We start from the raw sequence: 26404 nt of genomic DNA on the forward strand, positions 1-26404 counted from the left end.
TAAAGGTGATGTCGAGTTTTTTTTCCTCTGGTTGCACATTTAACATGCTGGTAGAAATTAGGTTGAACTGATTTAAGTTTCCCTGCATTAAAGTCCCCGGCCGCTAGGAGCGCTGCCTCTGGATGAGCGTTTTCCTGTTCACTTATGGCCTTATACAGCTCATTCAGTGCAATCTTAATGCCAGCATTGGTTTGTGAATAGACAGCTATGAAAAATATAGATGAAAACTCTCTTTGTAAATAGTGTGGTCTACAGCTTATCATAAGATACTCTACCTCAGGCGAGCAAAACCTCAAGACTTCCTTAGTATTTGATTTTGTGCACCAGCTGTTGTTTACAAATATACACAGACTGCCACCCCTTGTCTTACCGGAGTCAGCCGTTCTATCCTGCGGATGTAGCGTATAGCCCGCTAGCTGTATGTTGTCCATGTCGTCGTCCAGCCACGACTCAGTGAAACATAATATATTACAGTTTTTAATGTCCTGTTGGTAGGATAACCGTAATCTTAGGTCATCTAATTTATTCTCAAATGATTGAACATTGGCTAATAGGATTGATGGAAGAGGCAGTTTACTCGCTCGCCGTCGGATCCTTACAAGGCACCCCGACCTACGTCCACGATATCTCTGTCTCTTTCTCATGCGAATGACAGGGAATTGGGCCTTGTCGGGTGTCTGTAGGATATCCTTCGCGTCCGACTTGTTGAAGAAAAAAATCTTTGTCCAATACGAGGTGAGTAATCGCTGTCCGGATATTCAGAAGCTCTTTTTGGTTATAAGAGACGATGGGAGAAACATTATGTACAGAATAAATTACAAATAACGCGGAAAAACACACATAATAGTACAATTGGTTAGAGGGCTGTAAAACGGCAGCCATCTTCTCCGGCACCATAATAATGGCTTATAAAAGTGTTGAATACAAAGTGTTGACAGTGCTGAGTAACAACTTAAACATGAGCTCACTCATTAGAACAGCATATCTTTGTTGTATTCATTGACAGTCTCTTTCTAGTCATGGTTTTAAACGTTTTGAAATCTCACAGCATCAACATTGCCGAATGTGCTATAGTATTTTTCAGAGCACAGAGAGGGACTCTATCTAGTTGTGGTGGTCATTGATGGCAGTCGGGAGCAGCTAATGAGTAATAATGACCATTAACTGTGTCCAAATAAGCAGCTTGAGACAACACGACCAGCTAACTGTACGGTAGTAGCTAAATACAATATACTTGTCCTAGCTAGCCAACGTCTAATCATTGCTGCGTCATGAAAGGAACTTGACACAGACACGAATGATCTGTTTAGTGTGTTATCACACTATTGGTGGTTTGTTGTGACCAAGTGTTGGTGCTAAACGGTGTGTTATTGTTATTGGATGCTAGCTTGCTAGTTAGCTATGGTGTCATAGTTGGCTAGCTGAATAAAGTGGGTTGAGTCTATTCCTTTAAACATTGAACCGCTGTGGTTCACAACAATTCTGATTTCTAAAGGCGGAAGTTGGGAGAGTTTTTGTTCGGGTGGTTCAGTGAAACAATTTTAGTTTCTGAGGTAGACGTTTTTGGTGAGGGGAGGCCCTGCTCTCTCCGCTCCCAGATGCTTAGCTCATTTCATTCCGATCTCCTCTGCATTTTTGTAGCCATTTGCTACAGCCTGTCAACTATGTCTCTGCCTATCCCTGTTCTCTCCTCTCTGCACAGGCTACACAAACGCACCACACCGCGTGGCTGCTGCCTCTCTAACCTGGTGGTCCCTGCACGCACCACCCACGTGGAGTTCCAGGTCGCAGGCAGCCTCTGGAACTGCCGTTCTGCTGCCAACAAGGCTGACTTCATCCCAGCCTATGCCAACCTCCAGTCCCTCGACTTCCTGGCGCTGACGGAAACATGGATCACCACTGAAAACACTGCTACTCCTACTGCTCTCTCCTCGTCTGACCATGTGTTCTCGCATACCCCGAGAGCATCTGGTCAGAGGGGTGGTGGTACAGGAATCCTCATCTCTCCCAAGTGGACATTCTCAATTTTTCCCCTAACCCATCTGTCTATCTCCTCATTTGAATTCCATGCTGTCACAGTCACTAGCCCATTTAAGCTTAATATCCTTGTCATCTATCAGCCTCCAGGTTCCCTTGGAGAGTTCATCAATGAGCTTGACGCCTTGATAAGTTCCTTCCCTGAGGATGGCTCACCCCTCACAGTTTTGGGGGATTTCAACCTCCCTATGTCCACATTTGACTCATTTCTCTCTGCCTCCTTCTTTCCACTCCTCTCCTCTTTTGACCTCACCCTCTCACCGTCCCCCTACTCACAAGGCAGGCAATACGCTTGACCTCATCTTCACTAGATGCTGCTCCTCTACTAATCTCACTGCAACTCCCCTCCATGTCTCCGACCACTACTTTGTTTCCTTTTCTCTCTCGCTCTCCTCCCACACTACTCACTCTGCCCCTACACAGATGGTAATGCGCCGCCGCAACCTTCGCTCTCTCTCTCCCACTACTCTCTCCTCTTCCATCCTATCATCTCTTCCCTCTGCTCAATCCTTCTCCCTCCAATCTCCTGATTCTGCCTCCTCAACCCTCCTCTCCTCCCTTTCTGCATCCTTTGACTCTCTGTGTCCCCTATCCTCCCGGCCGGCTCGGTCCTCCCCTCCAGCTCCGTGGCTTGATGACTCATTGCGAGCTCACAGAACAGAGCTCCGGGCAGCGGAGCGGAAATGGAAGAAAACTAAACTCCCTGCCGACCTGGCATCTTTTCACTCCCTCCTCTCTACATTTTCTTCATCTGTTTCTGCTGCTAAGGCCACCTTCTACCACTCTAAATTCCAAGCATCTGCCTCTAACCCTAGGAAGCTCTTTGCCACATTTTCCTCCCTCCTGAATCCTCCCCCCCCCTCTCTCTCTGTAGATGACTTCGTCAACCACTTTGAAAAGAAGGTTGACGACATCCGATCCTCGTTTGTTAAGTCTAATGACACTGCTGGTCCTGCTCACACTGCCCTACCCTATGCTTTGACTTCTTTCTCCCCTCTCTCTCCAGATAAAATCCTGCGACTTGTGACTGCAGGCCGCCCAACAACCTGCCCGCTTGACCCCATCCCCTCCTCCCTTCTCCAGACCATCTCCGGTGACCTTCTCCCCTACCTCACCTCGCTGATCAACTCATCCTTGACCGCTGGCCATGTCCCTTCCGTCTTCAAGAGAGCGAGAGTTGCTCCCCTTCTCAAAAAACCAACACTCGACCCCACTGATGTCAACAACTACAGACCAGTATCCCTTCTTTCTTTTCTTTCCAAAACTATTGAGCGTGCCGTCTTTAGCCAACTCTCTTGCTATCTCTCTCAGAATGACCTTCTTGATCCAAACCAATCAGGTTTCAGGACTGGTCATTCAACTGAGACTGCTCTTCTCTGTGTCACGGAGACTCTCCGCACTGCTAAAGCTAACTCTCTCTCCTCTGCTCTTGTCCTTCTAGACCTGTCTGCTGCCTTTGATACTGTGAACCATCAGATCCTCCTCTCCACCCTCTCCGAGCTGGGCATCTCCGGCGCGGCTCACTCCTGGATTGCGTCCTACCTGACCGGTCGCTCCTACCAAGTGGCGTGGCGAGAAGCTGTCTCCGCACCACGTGCTCTCACCACTGGTGTCCCCCAGGGCTCAGTTCTAGGCCCTCTCCTTTTCTCCCTATACACCAAGTCACTTGGCTCTGTCATATCCTCACATGGCCTTTCCTATCATTGCTACGCTGACGATACACAACTAATCTTCTCCTTTCCCCCTTCTGATAACCAGGTGGCGAATCGCATCTCTGCATGTCTGGCAGACATATCAGTATGGATGACGGATCACCACCTCAAGCTGAACCCTGGCAAGACGGAGCTGCTCTTCCTCCCGGGAAGGACTGCCCGTTCCATGATCTCGCCATCACGGTTGACAACTCCGCTGTGTCCTCCTCCCAGAGTGCGAAGAGCCTAGGCGTGACCCTGGACAACACCCTGTCGTTCTCCGCCAACATCAAGGCGGTGACCCGCTCCTGCAGGTTCATGCTCTACAACATTCGGAGAGTACGACCCTGCCTTACACAGGAAGCGGCACAGGTCCTAATCCAGGCACTTGTCATCTCCCGTCTGGACTACTGCAACTCGCTGTTGGCTGGCCTCCCTGCCTGTGCCATTAAACCCCTACAACTCATCCAGAATGCCGCAGCCCGTCTGGTGTTCAACCTTCCCAAGTTCTCTCACGTCACCCCCCTCCTCCGCACACTCCACTGGCTTCCAGTTGAAGCTCGCATCCGCTACAAGACCATGGTGCTTGCCTATGGAGCAGTGAGGGGAACGGCACCTCTGTACCTTCAGGCTCTGATCAGTCCCTACACCCAAACGAGGGCATTGCGTTCATCCACCTCTGGCCTGCTGGCTCCCTTCCTCTGCGGAAGCATAGCTCCCGCTCAGCCCAGTCAAAACTGTTCGCTGCTCTGGCACCCCAATGGTGGAACAAGCTCCCTCACGACGCCAGGACAGCGGAGTCACTCACCACCTTCCGGAGACATTTGAAACCCCACCTCTTTAAGGAATACCTGGGATAGGATAAAGTGTTCCTTCTAACCCCCCAAATTGTAAAGTGGTTATCCCACTGGCTATAGGGTGAACGCACCAATTTGCGAGTCGCTCTGGCTAAGAGCGTCTGCTAAATGACGTTAATGTGCCCTTGAGCAAGGCACTTAACCCTAATTGCTCCTGTAAGTCGCTCTGGATAAGAGCGTCTGTTAAATGACTAAAATGTAAATGTAAATGATACCAATACACATTAGCTTAAGTGGAACAAAGTCTGTATCAATCTCTCACCTGCTGTTGAATTTCTCTGGGTGCTTCTCTCTCATCAAGTGGAAGCGGTGAGCAATAGAGGCGTCCTATAGGGGGGAGACATAGAGCAGTGTTAGGCTTTTACTGGAGCATTACCTTCCACCTTTGTGCCTGTGATCCTGGGTCTATGTGATCCTGGGTCTATGTGATCCTGAGACTGCACTAGGCCTGATAACAGGGTCTTAAAGTCACCACCTCAAATCAAATGTTATTTGTCACATGCGCCGAGTACAATTGGTGTAGACTTTACCGTGAAATGCTTGCTTCCGAGCCCTTCCCAATGATGCAGAGTTTAAAAATAAAAGTCACTATATAGCAAAGCTGGGATGGAACCATTATCCATTGGCGCCATCTTCAAACCTATCCCCCTGCCCACCCCTGTGTTGTGTGTTTGACCCCAGCCCTGGATGACCTCTGGGGGCAGGGGTAGACGTAATCAGTCAAATGGCTCCAACACTAGGAATGACCCCACTTATGGGTGTGTGTTCTCTAGAGCCCGTCTCAGCTCTGCCATGACCTGAGGCTTGAGGGCAGGATGATCTCACTCATATTAGTCTTGTGCTATGGACAAGGCACAGAGTGAGACATGACGACCGTGTAGGATTGAACGCATCACAATAGATAAATAAGTGATTTTATCAGAAGGAGGCGGGAGGCTTTCCGGTAATGGGCAGGTGGAGAGAGGACAGGGTATGGAGGAAATGGTTAAATGTGCAATGAACATCATGTCCTAAAGAGAGAGAGACAACTGGCTTCCTACCAGTTGTGGTGATGGTGGTTATGAGAATGGTAACGAGACTGAAGATTGCAGTTATTTTGCTCATTTTGATCTGCTCCTAGAAATAAATAGGCAAAGAACCTGTGGAATGGTCATCAGGTCAAACTTATTCTCAACAATGGAAAAAAAAGTCCCTGTCAAATAAAATAAAATAAAATCACATTTTATTTGCCACATGCGCCGAATACAACAGGTGTAGACATTACTGTGAAATGCTTACTTACAGCCGCCTAGTCACTGATGTTGTCTTGGCGACATTGCTGAAATTGAAGCTAGAACACATTCTGCTAACACAAAGAATGATTAAAGTAAAGACAAGAATGTCAAGAGAGAGAGACACGAGTGGGAGAAGAGAGAGGTAGAGAGACAGAGAAAGAGAGCCAGGTAGAGAGAGAAAGAAAGCGCCAGAGAAAAGACGAGGGAGAGAGAAAGCCTGAGAGGAAGGACAGAAAAACAGATGAATCAGACCTTTCCTGCTCCTATATTTAGAATCAGTAGAATGCTGACTGGCAGGCAGCTCAACACATCTCTCTCTCTCTGGAAGTGGGAACAGACCCCTGTGTGCCAGCCACTGCCCCAGGGACCAGAGTGCAAGTCGCCATCCAGACTGGCACTGGTCCTGGCACTACTGGGAAACGGAGCTGGAGGCCAACAGAGAGACCAACCACCTGTGGGGGCATGGGGCTGGCTTCATGCCCGCCTGTACAGGTGTTTCAACGGTCCCCAGAGAGGAGAGGAGACTGGAAAAGACCAGAAGGTATGGCATGCCGCATCACCCTCACCTCCTCACCCTCCTCCCACTATCATCTGGAGCCTCTGTCATCTCTAGGGCCCTCCCTCCATAAACCACTCTAGGGCCCTCCCTCCATAAACCACTCCAGGGCCCTCCCTCCATCAAACCTCCCCAGGGCCCTCCCTCCATCAAACCTCCCCATGGCCCTCCCTCCATCAAACCTAACGTATGTCCCACAACATCAGCAACTATTGTGTCCCAAAATATCTCTGCACCTGCCCGCTTGGCATGGCTCAGTGGCTGTGAATATGGAATGCATTTAAACAGGTGCTATTGGATGTCTGGATGAACACCATACACCATACACCAAATACTAGGCATAGTGATTAGAAGATGGGTGGATGGGGGGAGTTGGTTTGTTGTTAATCTTTGGGCCTTGTGTCATGTTTAAAAAAGGGAGGGAGAGCGGTGGAAAGAAATCATGACATTTGATACATTGAAGGACTGCATGTTCTGTATCTGGGGCCTGGATGTGACTCACAGCCTCCGAAATAAACAGAACAAATAGCAAATATACAGTATGTGACACTGCAAGGTGTCCACCGCTCCTAGAGCAAGCACCGGTCCTAGAGCAAGCACCGGTCCTAGAGCAAGCACCGCTCCTAGGGCAAGCACCGCTCCTAGGGCAAGCACCGCTCCTAGGGCAAGCACCGCTCCTAGGGCAAGCACCGCTTCCAGAGCAAGCACCGCTTCTAGAGCACCGCTTCTAGAGCAAGCGCCGGCCAATAGGCTTTACTGTCCCCAAACATGCTGTTACTGTCAATATGTGACATTTGCTATCACCCATAGTTGCCTTTCTATGTGATGAAGGTTGTTTTGATCTTGCCGTTTGATGTCTGGCACATGGTGGGGGCGTGAGGGGTGAGGGGGGAGGGGTGGGGGAGTGACGGAGGAGTGACGGAGGAGTGGACAAGGAGTGGACAAACAAACAAATCACTCGCTGGAAAATAAAGGTTTTCAACCCATTTTGGGTAGTGCCCTTTCGGGAAAATGAAAGTGTGCTCTGGGGATGTCATCGGCAACCTCTGTGGCCGATTCAGAGGAAAAGTGGGTGTCACCCCTATCGCCCCCCTGTCAACCCTCACCCCTATCGTCCCCCTCTCAACCCTAATCCCCATCTCCCCCTTTCACTCCCCTTCTCAACCTTAATCCCTATCTCCCCCTATCTGCCCCTCTCACTCCCCCCCCTCAAAACTCTCCCTATCTCCCCCTTTCAATCCCCACTCTAAACCCCCCTATTTTCTCCCTCTCACTCCCCCCTCAACCCTCACCCCTATCTCCCCCTCTCACTCCCCCCTCTCAACCCTCCCCCCTATCTCCCCCCTCTCACTCCCCCCTCTCAACCCTCGCCCCTATCTCCCCCTCTCAACCCCTGGACACAGATTAAGCTCAAGCCTGGTATAAACTCTCATCGGAGAATCACCATTGAAATAGCTTTTCAATAAGAGATATGAAGATGGTCAAATTGAACCGGAGCTCTTGATCTGCATGTCCATACAGGGTCATAGCGAGCCTATCATAGTGAGCCGCTGTGCCGCTGTGGAGTCCATCTGTGCCCCTGTCATCATAGCTATAGGTAGCAGGTGCTAACGCGACTCGCTGGGGACCTGTTCCTGTGAATATGGGAGTGTGTGTGTTTATGGAAGCAATTTATGGAGTTCATTTGTATCATTAGGGGTTATATACAGTGGCTTGTCTTTGTATATCTGTGTGAGGTTGTGTGAAGTTGTGTGAAGTTGTGTGAGGTTGTGTGAGGTTGTGTGAGTGTATCTAGGTTAATTTGAATTAGTGTTTACATTTTTTCTCTGTTTTTACTGTATATGATGTGTATCTGTATATGTATAGTAGCGTGTATCTGTGTACACTACCGGTCAAAAGTTTTAGAACACCTACTCATTCAAGGGTTTTTCTTTATTTTTTACTATTTTCTACATTGTAGAATAATAGTAAAGGAATCAAAACGATGAAATAACACACATAGAATCATGTAGTAACCAAAAAAGTGTTAAACAAATCAAAATATATATATTCAAATAGCCACCCTTTGCCTTGATGACATCTTTGCACACTCTTGGCATTCTCTCAACCATATTCACCTGGAATGCTTTTCCAACAGTCTTGAAGAAGTTCCCACATATGCTGAGCACTTGTTGGCTGATTTTCCTTCACTCTGCGGTCCGACTCATCCCAAACCGTCTCAATTGGGTTGAGGTCGGGGGATTGTGGAGGCCAGGTCATCTGATGTAGCACTCCATCACTCTCCTTCTTGGTAAAATAGCCCTTACACAGCCTGAAGGTGTGTTGGGTCATTGTCCTGTTGAAAAACAAATGATAGTCCCACTAAGCCCAAACCAGATGGGATGGCGTATCGCTGCAAAATGCTGTGGTAGCCATGCTGGTTAAGTGTGCCTTGAATTCTAAATAAATCACAGACAGTGTCACCAGCAAAGCACCCCCACACCATTACACCTCCTCCTCCATGCTTTACAGTGGGAAATGCACATGCGGAGATCATCCGGTCACCCACACCGCGTCTCACAAAGACATGGCGGTTGGAACCAAAAACCTCAAATTTGGACTCCAGACCAAAGGACACATTTCCACCGGTCTAATGTCCATTGCTCGTGTTTCTTGACCCAAGCAAGTCTCTTCTTCTTATTGGTGTCCTTTAGTAGTGGTTTATTTGCAGCAATTCGACCATGAAGTCCTGATTCACGCAGTCTCCTCTGAACAGTTGATGTTGAGATGTGTCTGTTACTTGAACTCTGTGAAGCATTTATTTGGGCTGCAATCTGAGGTGCAGTTAATTGCCGATTTCTGAGACTGGTAACTCTAAAGAACTTATCCTCTGCAGCAGAGGTAACTCTGGGTCTGCCTTTCCTGTGGCGGTCCTCATGAGAGCCAGTTTCATCATAGCGCTTGATGGTTTTTGCGACTGCACTTGAAGGAACTTTCAAAGTGCTTGAAATTTTCCGGATTGACTGCCCTTCATGTCTTAAAGTAATGATGGACTGTCATTTCTCTTTGCTTATTTGAGCTGTTCTTGCCATAATATGGCCTTGGTCTTTTACAAAATAGGGCTATCTTCTGTATACACCCCCCCCACACACACCTTGTCACAACACAACTGATTAGCTGAAACGCATTAAGAAGGAAATAAATTCCACACATTAACTTTTAAGAAGGCACACCTGTTAATTGAAATGCATTCCAGGTGACTATCTCATGAAGCTGGTTGAGAGAATGCCAAGAGTGTACAAAGCTGTCATCAAGGCGAAGGGTGGCTATTTGAAGAATCTCAAATCTCAAATATATTTCGATTTGTTTAACACTTTTTTGGTAGTGTGTATCTGTGTACCTGTGTATATACAGTGGGGGAAAAAATTATTTAGTCAGTCACTAATTGTGCAAGTTCTCCCACTTAAAAAGATGAGAGAGGCCTGTAATTTTCATCATAGGTACACGTCAACTATGACAGACAAAATGAGAAAAAAAAATCCAGAAAATCACATTGTAGGATTTTTAATGAATTTATTTGCAAATTATGGTGGAAAATAAGTATTTGGTCAATAACAAAAGTTTCTCAATACTTTGTTATATACCCTTTGTTGGCAATGACACAGGTCAAACGTTTTCTGTAAGTCTTCACAAGGTTTCACACACTGTTGCTGGTATTTTGGCCCATTCCTCCATGCAGATCTCCTCTAGAGCCGTGATGTTTTGGGGCTGTCGCTGGGCAACATGGACTTTCAACTCCCTCCAAAGATTTTCTATGGGGTTGAGATCTGGAGACTGGCTAGGCCACTCCAGGACCTTGAAATGCTTCTTACGAAGCCACTCCTTCGTTGCCCGGGCGGTGTGTTTGGGATCATTGTCATGCTGAAAGACCCAGCCACGTTTCATCTTCAATGCCCTTGCTGATGGAAGGAGGTTTTCACTCAAAATCTCACGATACATGGCCCCATTCATTCTTTCCTTTACACGGATCAGTCGTCCTGGTCCCTTTGCAGAAAAACAGCCCCAAAGCATGATGTTTCCACCCCCATGCTTCACAGTAGGTATGGTGTTCTTTGGATGCAACTCAGTATTCTTTGTCCTCCAAACACGACGAGTTGAGTTTTTACCAAAAAGTTCTATTTTGGTTTCATCTGACCATATGACATTCTCCCAATCCTCTTCTGGATCATCCAAATGCACTCTAGCAAACTTCAGACGGGCCTGGACATGTACTGGCTTAAGCAGGGGGACACGTCTGGCACTGCAGGATTTGAGTCCCTGGCGGCGTAGTGTGTTACTGATGGTAGGCTTTGTTACTTTGGTCCCAGCTCTCTGCAGGTCATTCACTAGGTCCCCCCCGTGTGGTTCTGGGATTTTTGCTCACCGTTCTTGTGATCATTTTGACCCCACGGGGTGAGATCTTGCGTGGAGCCCCAGATCGAGGGAGATTATCAGTGGTCTTGTATGTCTTCCATTTCCTAATAATTGCTCCCACAGTTGATTTCTTCAAACCAAGCTGCTTACCTATTGCAGATTCAGTCTTCCCAGCCTGGTGCAGGTCTACAATTTTGTTTCTGGTGTCCTTTGACAGCTCTTTGGTCTTGGCCATAGTGGAGTATGGAGTGTGACTGTTTGAGGTTGTGGACAGGTGTCTTTTATACTGATAACAAGTTCAAACAGGTGCCATTAATACAGGTAACGAGTGGAGGACAGAGGAGCCTCTTAAAGAAGAAGTTACAGGTCTGTGAGAGCCAGAAATCTTGCTTGTTTGTAGGTGACCAAATACTTATTTTCCACCATAATTTGCAAATAAATTCATTAAAAATCCTACAATGTGATTTTCTGGATTTTCTTTTCTCAATTTGTCTGTCATAGTTGACGTGTACCTATGATGAAAATTACAGGCCTCTCTCATCTTTTTAAGTGGGAGAACTTGCACAATTGGTGGCTGACTAAATACCTTTTCCCCCCACTGTATAGATAGTAGTGTGTATCTGTGTATATATAGCTAGTAGTGTGTATCTGTGTATCTGTGTATACATAGCTAACCGACTATAGTTTGTTAACAAGACATTTGTGGAGTGGTTGAAAAACAAGTTGTAATGACTCCAACCTAAGTGTATGTAAACTTCCGACTTCAACTGTAGCTAGTAGTTTGTATCTGTGTACATATAGCTAGTAGTGTGTATCTGTGTATACATAGCTAGTAGTTCTGTGTCCTGCGCCTGACTCCGTCCTCCGCTACACACTGACGCATGACATGGTCAAAATAACAAAAAAGATGCAGTGTTGTCAGACCTCGAATAATGCAAAGAAAATAAGTTCATGTTCATTTTTAAATAACACAATAATAATGTTTTAACTTAGGAAGAGTTCAGAAATCAATATTTGGTGGAATAACCCTGATTTTCAATCACAGCTTTCATGCGTCTTGGCATGCTCTCCACCAGTCTTTCACATTGATGTTGGGTGGCTTTATGCCACTCCTGGCGCAAAAATTCAAGCAGCTCGGATTTGTTTGATGGCTTGTGACCATCCATCTTCCTCTTGATCACATTCCAGAAGTTTTCAATGGGGTTCAGGTCTGGAGATTGGGCTAGCCATGACAGGGTCTTGATCTGGTGGTCCTCCATCCACACCTTGATTGACCTGGCTGTGTGGCATGGTGCATTGTCCTGCTGGAAAAACCAATCCTCAGAGTTGGGGAACAATGTCAGAGCAAAAGGAAGCAAGTTTTCTTCCAGGACAACCTTGTACGTGGCTTGATTCATGCGTCCTTCACAAAGACAAATCTGCCCGATTCCAGTCTTGCTGAAGCACCCCCAGATCATCACCGATCCTCTACCAAATTTCACAGTGGGTGCGAGACACTGTGGCTTGTAGGCCTCTCCAGGTCTCCGTCTAACCATTAGACGACCAAGTTTTGGGCAAAGCTGAAAATTGGACTCATCAGAGAAGATGACCTTACTCCAGTCCTCTACGGTCCAATCCTTATGGTCTTTTGCAAACCTCAGCCTGGCTCTTCTTTGCTTCTCATTGATGAAGGGCTTTTTTCTAGCTTTGCACGACTTCAGCCCTGCCCCTAGGAGCCTGTTTCGAACCGTCCTCGCCGTGCACTTCAGCACAGCTGCCGTTTGCCATTCTTTTTGTAGGTCACTTGATGTAATCCTACGGTTGTTGAATGACATTCGAATGAGATGGCGGTCATCCCGGTCAGTAGAGAGTCGTTTTCGCCCTCTGCCGGTCTGTAGCTTTGTTGTCTCCAATGTCTGCTGCTTGACCTTGTTCTTATGAACCGCCGTCTTTGAAATTTTAAGGATGGAAGCAACCTGACGCTTACTGTCTCCCTCTGCCAGTAAAGCCAGAATTGAACCCCTCTTTTCCTCACTCAAAATTTCCTTTTCAACTCTTTTGGCATGGTCAATAGTTGTTTTTTGATTAATATTACTTTTGAGGTACTATTAGCACTGTTTTTGCCATCCAGCTGGTCCTATTGCAAGAGGATAGTGATGACCACAGCAGTGGTTTTTATACTTTTCCTCGTTAAATAAGATTTGGTTCAGGTGATCACCTAATCAGTACCTAATTCAGTAGAATGAGGTGTGCCTGTGTTGGAATTCAACAGACACTGGAATGGAATGGCTGTCATACATGTAGAGATGCTGATTTAAGACAAATTTGCAGTGGTCTCTTAATTTTTTCCAGAGCTGTATATAGCTAGTAGTGTGTATATGTGTATATATAGCTAGTAGTGTGTATCTATGTACAGTACCAGTCAAAAGTTTGGACACACCTACTAACTCCAGGGTTTTTCTTTAATGTTACTATTTTCGACATTGTAGAATAATAGTAAAGACATCAAAACTTTGAAAAAACACATATGGGATCATGTAGTAACCAAAAAAGTGTTAAACAAATCAAAATAGGGCTATTTTACCAAGAAGGAGAGTGATGGAGTGCTGCATCAGATGACCTGGCCTCCACAATCTCCCGACCTCAACCTACTTGAGATGGTTTGGGATGAGTCGGACCGCAGAGTGAAGGAAAAGCAGCCAACAAGTGCTCAGCATATGTGGGAACTCCCTCAAGACTGTTGGAAAAGCATTCCAGGTGAATATATTTGAGAGAATGCCAAGAGTGTGCAAAGCTGTCATCAATGCGAAGGGTGGCTATTTGAAGAATCTCAAATATAAAATATATTTTAACACTTTTTTGTTTACTACATGATTCCATATGGGTTATTTCATTGTTTTGATCTCTTCACTATTATTCTACAATGTAAAAAATAGTAAAAATAAAGAAAAACCCTTGAATGAGTAGGTTTGTCCAAACCTTTGACTGGTAGTGAATGTATAGTAGTGTGTATCTGTGTATCTGTGTATATATAGCTAGTAGTGTGTATCTGTGTACCTGTGTATATATAGCTAGTAGTGTGTAGCTGTGTATATATAGCTAGTGTGTATCTGTGTATGTATAGCTAGTGGTGTGTATTTGTGTATATATAGCTAGTAGTGTGTATCTGTGTATATATAGCTAGTAGTGTGTATCTGTGTACCTGTTTATATATAGCTAGTAGTGTGTATATGTGTATATATAGCTAGTAGTGTGTACCTGTGTATATATACAGTGAGGGAAAAAAGTATTTGATCCCTGGCTGATTTTGTACGTTTGCCCACTGACAAAGAAATGATCAGTCTATAATTTTAATGGTAGGTTTATTTGAACAGTGAGAGACAGAATGACAACAAAAAAATACAGAAAAACCCATGTCAAAAATGTTTTAAATTGATTTGCATTTTAATGAGGGAAATAAGTATTTGACCCAATCTCAATCAGAAAGATTTCTGGCTCCCAGGTGTCTTATATAAAGGTAACAAGCTGAGATTAGGAGCACACTCTTAAAGGGAGTGCTCCTAATCTCAGTTTGTTACCTGTATAAAAGACACCTGTCCACAGAAGCAATCAATCAATCAGATTCCAAACTCTCCACCATGGCCAAGACAAAAGAGCTCTCCAAGGATGTCAGGAACAAGATTGTAGACCTACACAAGGCTGGAATGTGCTACAAGACCATTGCCAAGCAGCTTGGTGAGAAGGTGACAACAGTTGGTGCGATTATTCACAAATGGAAGAAACACAAAAGAACTGTCAATCTCCCTCGGCCTGGGGCTCCATGCAAGATCTCACCTCGTGGAGTTGCAATGATCATGAGAACGGTGAGGAATCAGCCCAGAACTACACGGGACGATCTTGTCAATGATCTCAAGGCAGCTGGGACCATAGTCACCAAGAAAACAATTGGTAACACACTATGTCGTGAAGGACTGCAATCATGCAGCGCCCCCAAGGTTCCCCTGCTCAAGAAAGCACATATACAGGCTAATGTCTGAAGCCAATGAACATCGGAATGATTCAGAGGAGAACTGGGTGAAAGTGTTGTGGTCAGATGAGACCAAAATCGAGCTCTTTGGCATCAACTCAACTCGCCATGTTTGGAGGAGGAGGAATGCTGCCTATGACCCCAAGAACACCATCCCCACCGTCAAACATGGAGGTGGAAACATTATGCTTTGGGGGTGTTTTTCTGCTAAGGGGAGAGCACAACTTCAATGCATCAAAGGGATGATGGACGGGGCCATGTACCGTCAAATCTTGGGTGAGAACCTCCTTCCCTCAGCCAGGGTATTGAAAATGGGTCGTGGATGGGTATTCCAACAAGACAATGACCCAAAACACACGGCCAAGGCAACAAAGGAGTGGCTCAAGAAGAAGCACATTAAGGTCCTGGAGTGGCCTAGCCAGTCTCCAGACCTTAATCCCATAGAAAATCTGTGGAGGGAGCTGAAGGTTTGAGTTGCCAAACATCAGCCTCGAAACCATAATGACTTGGAGAAGATCTGCAAAGAGGAGTGGGACAAAATCCCTCCTGAGATGTGTGCAAACCTGGTGGCCAACTACAAGAAACGTCTGACCTCTGTGATTGCCAACAAGGGTTTTGCCACTGTTTTGCAGAGGGGTCAAATATTTATTTCCCTCATTAAAATGCAAATCAATTTATAACATTTCTGACATGCGTTTTTCTGGATTTTTTTGTTGTTATTCTGTCTCTCACTGTTCAAATAAACCTACCATTAAAATGATAGACTGATCATGTCTTTGTCAGTGGGCAAAAATACAAAATCAGCAGGGGATCAAATACTTTTTTCCCTCACTGTAGCTAGTAGTGTGTATCTGTGTATGTATAGCTAGTAGTGTGTATCTGTGTATATATAGCTAATTGCGCCTGTAAGTCGCTCTGGATAAGAGCGTCTGCTAAATGACTGTAAATGTAAATGTAAATGTAGTGTGTATCTGTGTATATATAGCTAGTAGTGTGTATCTTTCTATATATAGCTAGTAGTGTGTATCTGTGTATCTGTGTATATACAGCTAGTGGTGTGTATCTGTGTATGTATAGCTAGTAGTGTGTATCTGTGTATATATAGCTAATAGTGTGTATCTGTGTTTCTGTTTATGTATAGCTAGTAGTGTGTATCTGTGTATGCATAGTAGTGTGTATCTGTGTATCTGTGTATGTATAGTAGTGTGTATGATGTGTATGTGGGTTCACAGACAGAGAGAGAGATAGGTTGAGTGGAGGTGGCTGCTTCCCTCCTATCTTCAAGACCTGGCCAGGTGTCACTCAGCACGGTCATTCATTACCGAGTAACCTGGTCGACCCTGGCAGCCGCTAACTTCCCGTCACTGATACTTCCCCTGACCTTCAGTGTGTTGCCAGCACTACTCCCCCCGTCCCTCTCTTTCTCCCCCCTTCATCCCCCATCCCCCCTCTCTAACCTTCACTTCCCTCTACCCTCCCTAGAGGCCTGGCTGTCCCCTGAGCAAGCACTAAACACCCTGCTGTCGACACACAGGTCAGGTCACTGTGGATCGGATCCACAGTCCAAAGAGTAACACGGTGGGTAAGGAGCTATGACTAACGCATTACCAGCCAGAGGGCCAGAGAGCATTACATGACAAGGGGCCAGAGCCAGGCACTCCCAGGCCCTCTCTTCTTCTCATAGCTAGCCAGAGAGACACGCTTGGAGAGCAGACAGCTTGTTGATGGCAGGAAAGATAGTCAGGTTTCATAGTTTTCTCACCCCTCTCAGACTGAGGGGGTGAGGAAAGTGTGAGGAAGGGGTGAGGTGGCTTCTTTAATTTTATTTTATTTCACCTTTATTTAACCAGGTAAGCCAGTTGAGAACAAGTTCTCATTTACAACTGCGACCTGTCCAAGATAAAGCAAAGCAGTGCGATAAAAACAACAACACAGAGTTACATATAGGGTAAACAAAACAAAGTCAAAAATACAACAGAAAATATATATACAGTGTGTGCGAATGTAGTAAGTTATAGAGGTAAGGCATTAAATACGCCATAGTGCAAAATAGTTACAATTTCGTATTAACACTGGAATGATAGTATTCACCCCCTTTGCTATGAAGCCACTAAATAAGATCTGGTGCATCCAATTATCTTCAGAAGTCACATAAATAGTGAAATACATTCCACCTGTGTGCAATCTAAGTGTCACATGATCTGTTACATGATCTCAGTATATATACACCTGTTCTGAAAGGCCCCAGAGTCTGCAACACCACTAAGCAAGGGGCACCACCAAGCAAGCGACACCATGAAGACCAAAGAGCTTCTCCAAACAGGTCAGGGACAAAGTTGTGGAGATCAGGGTTGGGTTTTAAAAAATATCAGAAACTTTGAACATCCCACGGAGCACCATTAAATCCATTATTAAAAAATGGAAAGAATATGGCACCACAACAAACCTGCCAAGAGAGGGCCGCCCACCAAAACTCACAGACCAGGCAAGGAGGGCATTAATCAGAGAGTCAACAAAGACACCAAAGATAACCCTGAAGGAGCTGCAAAGCTCCACAGCAGAGATTGGAGTATCTGTCCATAGGACCACTTTAAGCTGTACCCTTCACAGAGATGGGCTTTACGGAAGAGTGGCCAGAAAAAAGCCACTGCTTAAAGAAAAAAATAAGCAAACACGTTTGGTGTTCGCCAAAAGGCTTGTGGGAGACTCCCCAAACATATGGAAGAAGGTATTTTGGTCAGATGAGACTAAAATTGAGCTTTTTGGCCATCAAGGAAAATGCTATGTCTGGCGCAAACCCAACACCTCTCATCACCCAGAGAACACCAGTCCCTGCCGATGTTTTTCATCGGCAGGGACTGGGAAACTGGTCAGAATTGAAGGAATGCTGGATGGCGCTAAATACAGGGAAATTCTTGAGGGAAACCTGTTTCAGTCTTCCAGAGATTTGAGACTGGCACGGAGGTTCACCTTCCAGCAGGACAATGACCCTAAGCATAATGCTAAAGCAACACTCGAGTGGTTTAAGGGGAACATTTAAATGTCTTGGAATGGCCTAGTCAAAGCCCAGACCTCAATCCAATTGAGAATCTGTGGTATGACTTAAAGATTGCTGTACACCAGCGGAACCCATCCAACTTGAAGGAGCTGGAGCAGTTTTGCCTTGAAGAATGGGCAAAAATCCCAGTGGCTAGATGTGCCAAGCTTATAGAAACATACCCCAAGAGACTTGCAGCTGTAATTGCTGCAAAAGGTGGCTCTACAAAGTATTGACTTTGGGATGGGGTGAATAGTTATGCATGCTCAAGTTTTCTGTTTTTTTTGTCTTATTTCTTGTTTGTTTCACCCCAAAAAATATTTTGTATCTTCAAAGTGGTAGGCATGTTGTGTAAATCAAATGATACAAACCCCCCAAAAATCCATTTAAATTCCAGGTTGTAAGGAAACAAAATAGGAAAAATGCCAAAAGGGGTGAATACTTTCGCAAGCCACTGTATAATGCCTACTGTAAAGGCAATGCAAGGCAGGGAGGGAAGTTTGGGAGATTTCCATGGGGATGTGTGACTGAAGTGGGGCTGAATTGTTTGAATCACAGGGGGGCTAAAGGGGCAAGGCAAGGTAGGGAAGGAAGTCTTGACATTTTCTATGGGGATGTGGGATTGAAGTGGCCTCAGGGATTGGGGTTGAAACCCAAGGTGCCTGCCACAAGTACATGTAGACCACAGGAGGTTGGTGGCACCTTAATTGGGGAGGACGGGCCCGTGGTAATGGCTGGAGCGGAATTAGTGGAATGGCGTCAAATACATCACACACATGGTTTCCATGTGTTTGATGCAATTCCATTCGCTCCGTTCCAGCCAATATTATTTTTTATTTAATTTTTATTTAACCTTTATTTAACCAGCTAAGCCAGTTGAGAACAAGTTCTCATTTACAACTGCGACCTGGCCAAGATAAAGCAAAGCAGCGCGATAAAAACAACAACAACACAGAGTTACATATGGAATAAACAAAACGTACAGTCAATAACACAGTAGAAAATCTATATACAGTGTGTGCAAATGTAGTAAGTTATGGAGGTAAGGCAATAAATAGGCCATAGTGCAAAATAATTATAATTTAGTATCAACACTGGAGTCATAGATATGCAGAAGATGATGTGCAAATAGAGCTACTGGGGTGCAAATGAACAAAATAAATAACAATGTAAATAACAATATGGGGATGAGGTAGTTGGGTGGGCTAATCACAGATGGGCTGTGTACAGGTGCAGTGATCGGTAAGCTGCTCTGACAACTGATGCTTAAAGTTAGTGAGGGAGATAAGTGTCTCCAGCTTCAGAGATTTTTGCAGTACATTTCCAGTCATTTGCAGCAGAGAACTGGAAGGAATAGTGGCCAAAGGAGGTGTTGGCTTTGGGGATGACCAGTGAAATATACCTGCTGGAACGCATCCTACGGGTGGGTGTTGCTATGGTTACCAATGAGCGGGGTTTGCCTAGAAGTGATTTATAGATGACCTGGAGCCAGTGGGTTTGGCGATGAATATGTAGTGAGGACCAGCCAACGAGAGCGTACAGGTCACAATGGTGGGTAGTATATGGGGCTTTGGTGACAAAACGGATGGCACTGTGATAGACTACATCCAATTTGCTGAGTAGAGTGTTGGAGGCTGTTTTGTAAATGACATCGCCGAAGTCAAGGATCGGTAGGATAGTCAGTTTTACAAGGGCATGTTTAGCAGCATGAGTGAAGGAGACTTTGTTGCGAAATAGGACGCCGATTCTAGATCGAACTTTGAATTGTAGATGCTTAATGTGAGTCTGGAAGGAGAGTTTACGGTCTAACCAGACACCTAGGTATTTGTAGTTGTCCACATATTCTAAGTCAGACCCGCCTAGAGTAGTGATTCTAGTCGGGCGGGCGGGTGCAAGCAGCGTTCGATTGAAGAGCATGCATTTAGTTTTACTAGCGTTTAAGAGCAGTTGGAGGCCACGGAAGGAGTGTTGTATGGCATTGAAGCTCATTTGGAGGTTTGTTAACACAGTGTCCAAAGAAGGGCCAGATGTATACAAAATGGTGTAGTCTGCGTAGAGGTGGATCTGAGAGTCACCAGCAGCAAGAGCAACATCATTGATATACAAAGAGAATAGAGTCGGCCCGAGAATTGAACCCTGTGGCACTCCCTTAGAGACTGCCAGAGGTCCAGACAACAGGCCCTCCGATTTGACACATTGAACTCTATCTGAGAAGTAGTTGGTGAACCAGGCGAGGCAGTCATTTGAGAAACCAATGCTATTTAGTCTGCCAATAAGAATGCGGTGATTGACAGTGTCAAAAGCCTTGGCCAGGTCGATGAAGACGGCTGCACAGTACTGTCTATTATCGATCGCGGTTATTATATCATTTAGGACCTTGAGCGTGGCTGAGGTGCACCCATGACCAGCTCGGAAACCAGATTGCATAGCGGAGAAGGTACGGTGGGATTCAAAATAGTCGGTGATCTGTTTGTTAACTTGGCTTTCAAATACTTTCGAAAGCCAGGGCAGGATGGATATAGGTCTGTAACAGTTTGGATCTAGAGTGTTACTCCCTTTGAAGAGGGGGATGACCGTGGCAGCTTTCCAATCTCTGAGGATCTCAGACGATACGAAAGAGAGGTTGAACGGGCTAGTAATAGGGGTTGCGACAATTCCGGCAGCTAATTTTAGAAAGAAAGGGTCGTCCAGAGTGTCTAGCCCAGCTGATTTGTAGGGGTCCAGATTTTGCAGCTCTTTCAGGACATCAGCTATCTGAATTTGGGTGAAGGAGAAGCTCGGGGGGGGGGGGCAAGTTGCAGCGGAGGGTGCAGAGCTGGTGGCCGGGGTAGGGGTAGCCAGGTGGAAAGCATGGCCAGCCGTAGCAAAATGCTTATTGAAATTCTCGATTAACGTAGATTTATCGGTGGCGACAGTGTTTCCTAGTCTCAGTGCAGTGGGTAGCTGGGAGGAGGTGCTCTTATTCTCCATGGACTTTACAGTGTCCCAAAACTTTTTGGAGTTAGTGCTACAGGATGCACATTTCTGTTTGAAAAAGCTAGCCTTTGCTTTCCTAACTGATTGTTTATATTGGTTCCTGACTTCCCTGAAAAGTTGCATATCGTGGGGGCTGTTCAATGCTAATGCAGTACACCACAGGATGTTTTTGTGCTGGTCAAGGGCAGTCAAGTCTGGGGTGAACCAAGGGCTATATCTGTTCTTAGTTCTGAATTTTTTGAATGGGGCATGCTTATTTAAGATGGAGAGGAAAGCACTTTTGAATAACATCCAGGCATCCTCTACTGACAGAATGAGGTCAATATCCATCCAGGATACCCAGGCCAGGTCAATTAGAAAGGCCTGCTCACTGAAGTGTTTTAGGGAGCATTTGACAGTGATGAGGGGTGGTCGTTTGACCGCGGACCCATTACGGACGCAGGCAATGAGGCAGTGATCGCTGAGATCCTGGTTGAAGACAGCGGAGGTGTATTTAGAGGGTAAATTAGTCAGGATGATATCTATGAAAATGTATGCACTCACTAACTGTAAGTTGCTCTGGATAAGAGTGTCTGCTAAATGACTAAAATGTAAATGTAAATGTATGAGGGTGCCCATGTTTACGGATTTAGGGTTGCACCTGGTAGGCTCCTTGATAATTTGTGTGAGATTGAGGGCATCTAGTTTAGATTGTAGGACGGCCGGGGTGTTAAGCATATCCCAGTTTAGTTCACCAAGTAGTACGAACTCTGAGGATAGATGGGGGGCAAGCAATTCACATATGGTGTCCAGGGCACAACTGGGGGCTGAGGGGGGTCTGTAGCAAGCGGCAACAGTGAGAGACTTATTTCTGGAAAGGTGGATTTTTAGAAGTAGAAGCTCAAACTGTTTGGGCACAGACCTGGATAGTATGATAGAGCTCTGCAGGCTATCTTTACAGTAGATTGCAACTCCACCCCCTTTGACAGTTCTATCTAGACGGAAAATGTTGTAGTTCGGGATGGACATTTCTGAATTTTTGGTGGCCTTCCTAAGCCAGGATTCAGCCACTGCTAGAACATCAGGGTTGGCAGAGTATGCTAACGCAGTGAATAACTCAAACTTGGGGAGAAGGCTTCTGATGTTAACATGCAAGTAACCAAAGCTTTTACGGTTACAGAAGTCAACAAATGATAGTGCCTGGGGAGTAGGAGTGATACTGGGGGCTACAGGGCCTGGGTTAACCTCTACATCACCAGAGGAACAGAGGAGGAATAGAATAAGGATACGGCTAAAGGCTTTAACAACTGGTCTTCTAGTGCATTGGGTACAGAGAATAAAAGGGTCAGATTTCCGGGCGTTGTAGAATAGATTCAGGGCATTATGTACAGACAAGGATATGGAAGGATATGAGTACAGTGGAGGTACACCTAAGCATTGGGTAACGATGAAAGAGATAGCATCACTGGAGGTACCGATTGAGCCGGTCTCCGTGTGTATGGGGGGTGGGACAAAGGAGCTATCTGAGGCAGGTTGAGCGGGACTGGGAGCTCTACAGTAAAATAGTACAATAAGAACTAACCCAAACAGCAATAGGCTAGGCATATTGACATGGGAGAGAGGCATAACGCAATCACAGGTGTTATTCGAGAGGGCTAAGACAACAACTGGTAATGGCAACGAAAGTTTGGGCTGAGGCTAAACAGATAAACAGGATAGGGTACCGTGTAAAGGAACAGTCCAGCAGGCATCAGCTGTGTAGCTGAGTGATCATAAGGTCCAGTGAACAGCAATAGGTAAGTCCGGGAGCAGTTCGTAGGCTGCTACAGCACAGGCGAGCAGGAGGCACGGCTGTTGATTGCGCGTGCTAGCGAGCCGGGGCTAGCAGATGGATCGAACGCTGCTGGCACCCGCCCACCCAACTAGAATCACTACTCTCGGCGGGTCTGACCTAGAGTATGTGGACAACTACAAATACCTAGGTGTCTGGTTAGACTGTAAACTATCCTTCCAGACTCACATTAAGCATCTCCAATCCAAAGTTATATCTAGAATCGGCTTCCTATTTCGCAACAAAGCCTCCTTTACTCATGCTGCCAAACATGCCCTCGTTAAACTGACTATCCTACCGATCCTTGACTTCGGTGATGTCATTTACAAAATAGCCTCCAACACTCTACTCAGCAAATTGGATGTACAGTGGGGGAAAAAAGTATTTAGTCAGCCACCAATTGTGCAAGTTCTCCCACTTAAAAAGATGAGAGAGGCCTGTAATTTTCATCATAGGTACACGTCAACTATGAAAGACAAAATGAGAAAAAAAAATCCAGAAAATCACATTGTAGGATTTTTAATGAATTTATTTGCAAATTATGGTGGAAAATAAGTATTTGGTCAATAACAAAAGTTTCTCAATACTTTGTTATATACCCTTTGTTGGCAATGACACAGGTCTAACGTTTTCTGTAAGTCTTCACAAGGTTATCACACACTGTTGCTGGTATTTTGGCCCATTCCTCCATGCAGATCTCCTCTAGAGCAGTGATGTTTTGGGGCTGTCGCTGGGCAACACAGACTTTCAACTCCCTCCAAAGATTTTCTATGGGGTTGAGATCTGGAGACTGGCTAGGCCACTCCAGGACATTGAAATGCTTCTTACGAAGCCACTCCTTCGTTGCCCGGGCAGTGTGTTTGGGATCATTGTCATGCTGAAAGACCCAGCCACGTTTCATCTTCAATGCCCTTGCTGATGGAAGGAGGTTTTCACTCAAAATCTCACGATACATGGCCCCATTCATTCTTTCCTTTACACGGATCAGTCGTCCTGGTCCCTTTGCAGAAAAACAGCCCCAAAGCATGATGTTTCCACCCCCATGCTTCACAGTAGGTATGGTGTTCTTTGGATGCAACTCAGCATTCTTTGTCCTCCAAACACGACGAGTTGAGTTTTTACCAAAAAGTTCTATTTTGGTTTCATCTGACCATATGACATTCTCCCAATCCTCTTCTGGATCATCCAAATGCACTCTAGCAAACTTCAGACTGGCCTGGACATGTACTGGCTTAAGCAGGGGGACACGACTGGCACGGCAGGATTTGAGTCCCTGGCGGCGTAGTGTGTTACTGATGGTAGGCTTTGTTACTTTGGTCCCAGCTCTCTGCAGGTCATTCACTAGGTCCCCCTGTGTGGTTCTGGGATTTTTGCTCACCGTTCTTGTGATCATTTTGACCCCACGGGGTGAGATCTTGCGTGGAGCCCCAGTTGATTTCTTCAAACCAAGCTGCTTACCTATTGCAGATTCAGTCTTCCCAGCCTGGTGCAGGTGTACAATTATGTTTCTGGTGTCCTTTGACAGCTCTTTGGTCTTGGCCATAGTGGAGTTTGGAGTGTGACTGTTTGAGGTTGTGGACAGGTGTCTTTTATACTGATAACAAGTTAAAACAGGTACCATTAATACAGGTAACGAGTGGAGGACAGAGGAGCCTCTTAAAGAAGAAGTTACAGGTCTGTGAGAGCCAGAAATCTTGCTTGTTTGTAGGTGACCAAATACTTATTTTCCACCATAATTTGCAAATAAATTCATTAAAAATCCTACAATGTGATTTTCTGGATTTTCTTTTCTCAATTTGTCTGTCATAGTTGACGTATACCTATGATGAAAATTACAGGCCTCTCTCATCTTTTTAAGTGGGAGAACTTGCACAATTTGTGGCTGACTAAATACTTTTTTCCCCCACTGTAGTCTATCACAGTGCCATCCGTTTTGTCACCAAAGCCCCATATACTACCCACCACTGTGACCTGTACGCTCTTGTTGACTGATCCTCACTACATATTCATCGCCAAACCCACTGGCTCCAGGTCATCTATAAATCACTGCTAGGCAAATCCCCGCCTTATCTTAGCTCATTGTCACCATAAATACACCCACCCGTAGTATGCGCTCCAGCAGGTATATCTCACTGGTCATCCCCAAAGCCAACACCTCCTTTGGCCGCCATTCCTTCCAGTTCTCTGCTGCCAATGATTGGAACGAACTGCAAAAATCTCTGAAGTTGGAGACTCTTATCTCCCTCACTAACTTTAAGCATCAGTTGTCAGAGCACCTTACCGATCACTGCACCTGTACACAGCCCATCTGAAATTAGCCCACCCAACTACCTCATCCCCATTTTGTTATTTATTTTGCTCATTTGCACCCCAGTATCTCTATTTGCACATCATCTCTTGCACATCTATCATTCCAGTGTTAATACTAAATTGTAATTATTTTGCACTATGGCCTATTTATTGCCTTACCTCCATAACTTGCTACATTTGCACACACTGTATATATTTTTTCTGTTGTATTTTTGACTTTATGTTTTGTTTACCCCATATGTAACTGTGTTGTTGTTTTTTATCGCACTGCTTTGCTTTATCTTGGCCAGGTCGCAGTTGTAAATGAGAACTTGTTCTCAACTGGCTTACCTGGTTAAATAAAGGTTAAATAAAAATAAAAATAAATTAATGGTCGTCGCAACTGGAAGCCTGTTGAAACCACATCAGATGATTAAGTCGGCAGATCAGTCGTGATGGATCGGCGGGGCTCCGTGTCGACACTAGGAGGTCCCGTCCAGTTGACAGTGAGGTAGATAGCCGGGAGATGGGCCTGGCTCGAGGCTGGCTCAAGGCTAACTGGTGCGTCGGGACAGTGGTGATTAGCCAACAACAGCCATTCGGTTGCAGCTAGCTAGTTGCGATGATCCGGTGTTAAGGTCCAGTGATTCAGTGATTCCGGCAGAAAATCCGATATGCTCTGGGTCGATAGCACGCTGTGCAGACTGGCCGATAATTGTCCAGGCTAGAGCTGGCTGGTAGGTAGTGCAGGCCACGGACAGTGGTGAAGACCGCTAAGGGTGGCTAATAGCAAGTAGCTAGTTAGCTGGCTAGCTGGCTAGTTTCAGCTGTAGGTTCTTGATAAAAGGTATAAATAAATAATAGAATCCGTTCCACATTGGGTGAGGTGAGTTGCAGGAAAGTATATTTAGTTAAAGGATGGAAAGTGAGATAGAGAAATATATACAAAAAAATACAAAAAACTAAAAAAAACTGGCTATTTACACGAGGACACAACAGAATACACGACCGCACTGCTACACCATCTTGCATATTATGAGCCGTCCTCCCCTCAGCAGCCTCCTGTGATGTAGACTCCTCTCCCATCTGTTCTGTGTGTTTACAGTGCTGACTGAGGGTTAATGTTAATGCAGTCTCTGTATAGTGTATGGCTAACATGAAGCTGTCTCATCAAAGCGTTGGTTTCCTCTAGACAATCTTCAGTCAGCGTCTTTGTATTCAGATCAAAGTTAGTTGACAATGACCAGAGTTGTTAAACAGGAATTTCATAGATCAAAATACATGATGGTCAAGATTTTATATGAAGCTCTTTTCAATATTGATTTATGTTTGACTCTTGTAGGTTGTATGATTGTTAGATTTCATTTGTTATTTAATATGATCAAGCTTAAGTGTGTACTTAATGCAAAGCACTGATGCCCAAAAGCATTACAAAGTCATCTGAGGCAGAGAACAAAATAGCAATACCACAAAACATCT

At 45.4% G+C, this 26404-nt stretch overlaps 1 protein-coding gene across 1 annotated transcript in view; it reads right to left on the reverse strand.

Moving 5' to 3' along the window:
• LOC121555146 (diacylglycerol kinase beta-like) overlaps positions 1–26404 on the reverse strand; it is a 124666-nt gene that overhangs the window by 44500 nt on the left and 53762 nt on the right. The window contains exon 16 of the mRNA XM_041868950.2: positions 4848–4912. Within this exon, the coding sequence (XP_041724884.2) occupies positions 4848–4912 (65 nt within the window). The remainder of the gene's footprint in view (positions 1–4847; positions 4913–26404) is intronic.

Source organism: Coregonus clupeaformis, chromosome 40 (assembly GCF_020615455.1).
Source record: "Coregonus clupeaformis isolate EN_2021a chromosome 40, ASM2061545v1, whole genome shotgun sequence".
Taxonomy (NCBI): domain Eukaryota; kingdom Metazoa; phylum Chordata; class Actinopteri; order Salmoniformes; family Salmonidae; genus Coregonus; species Coregonus clupeaformis.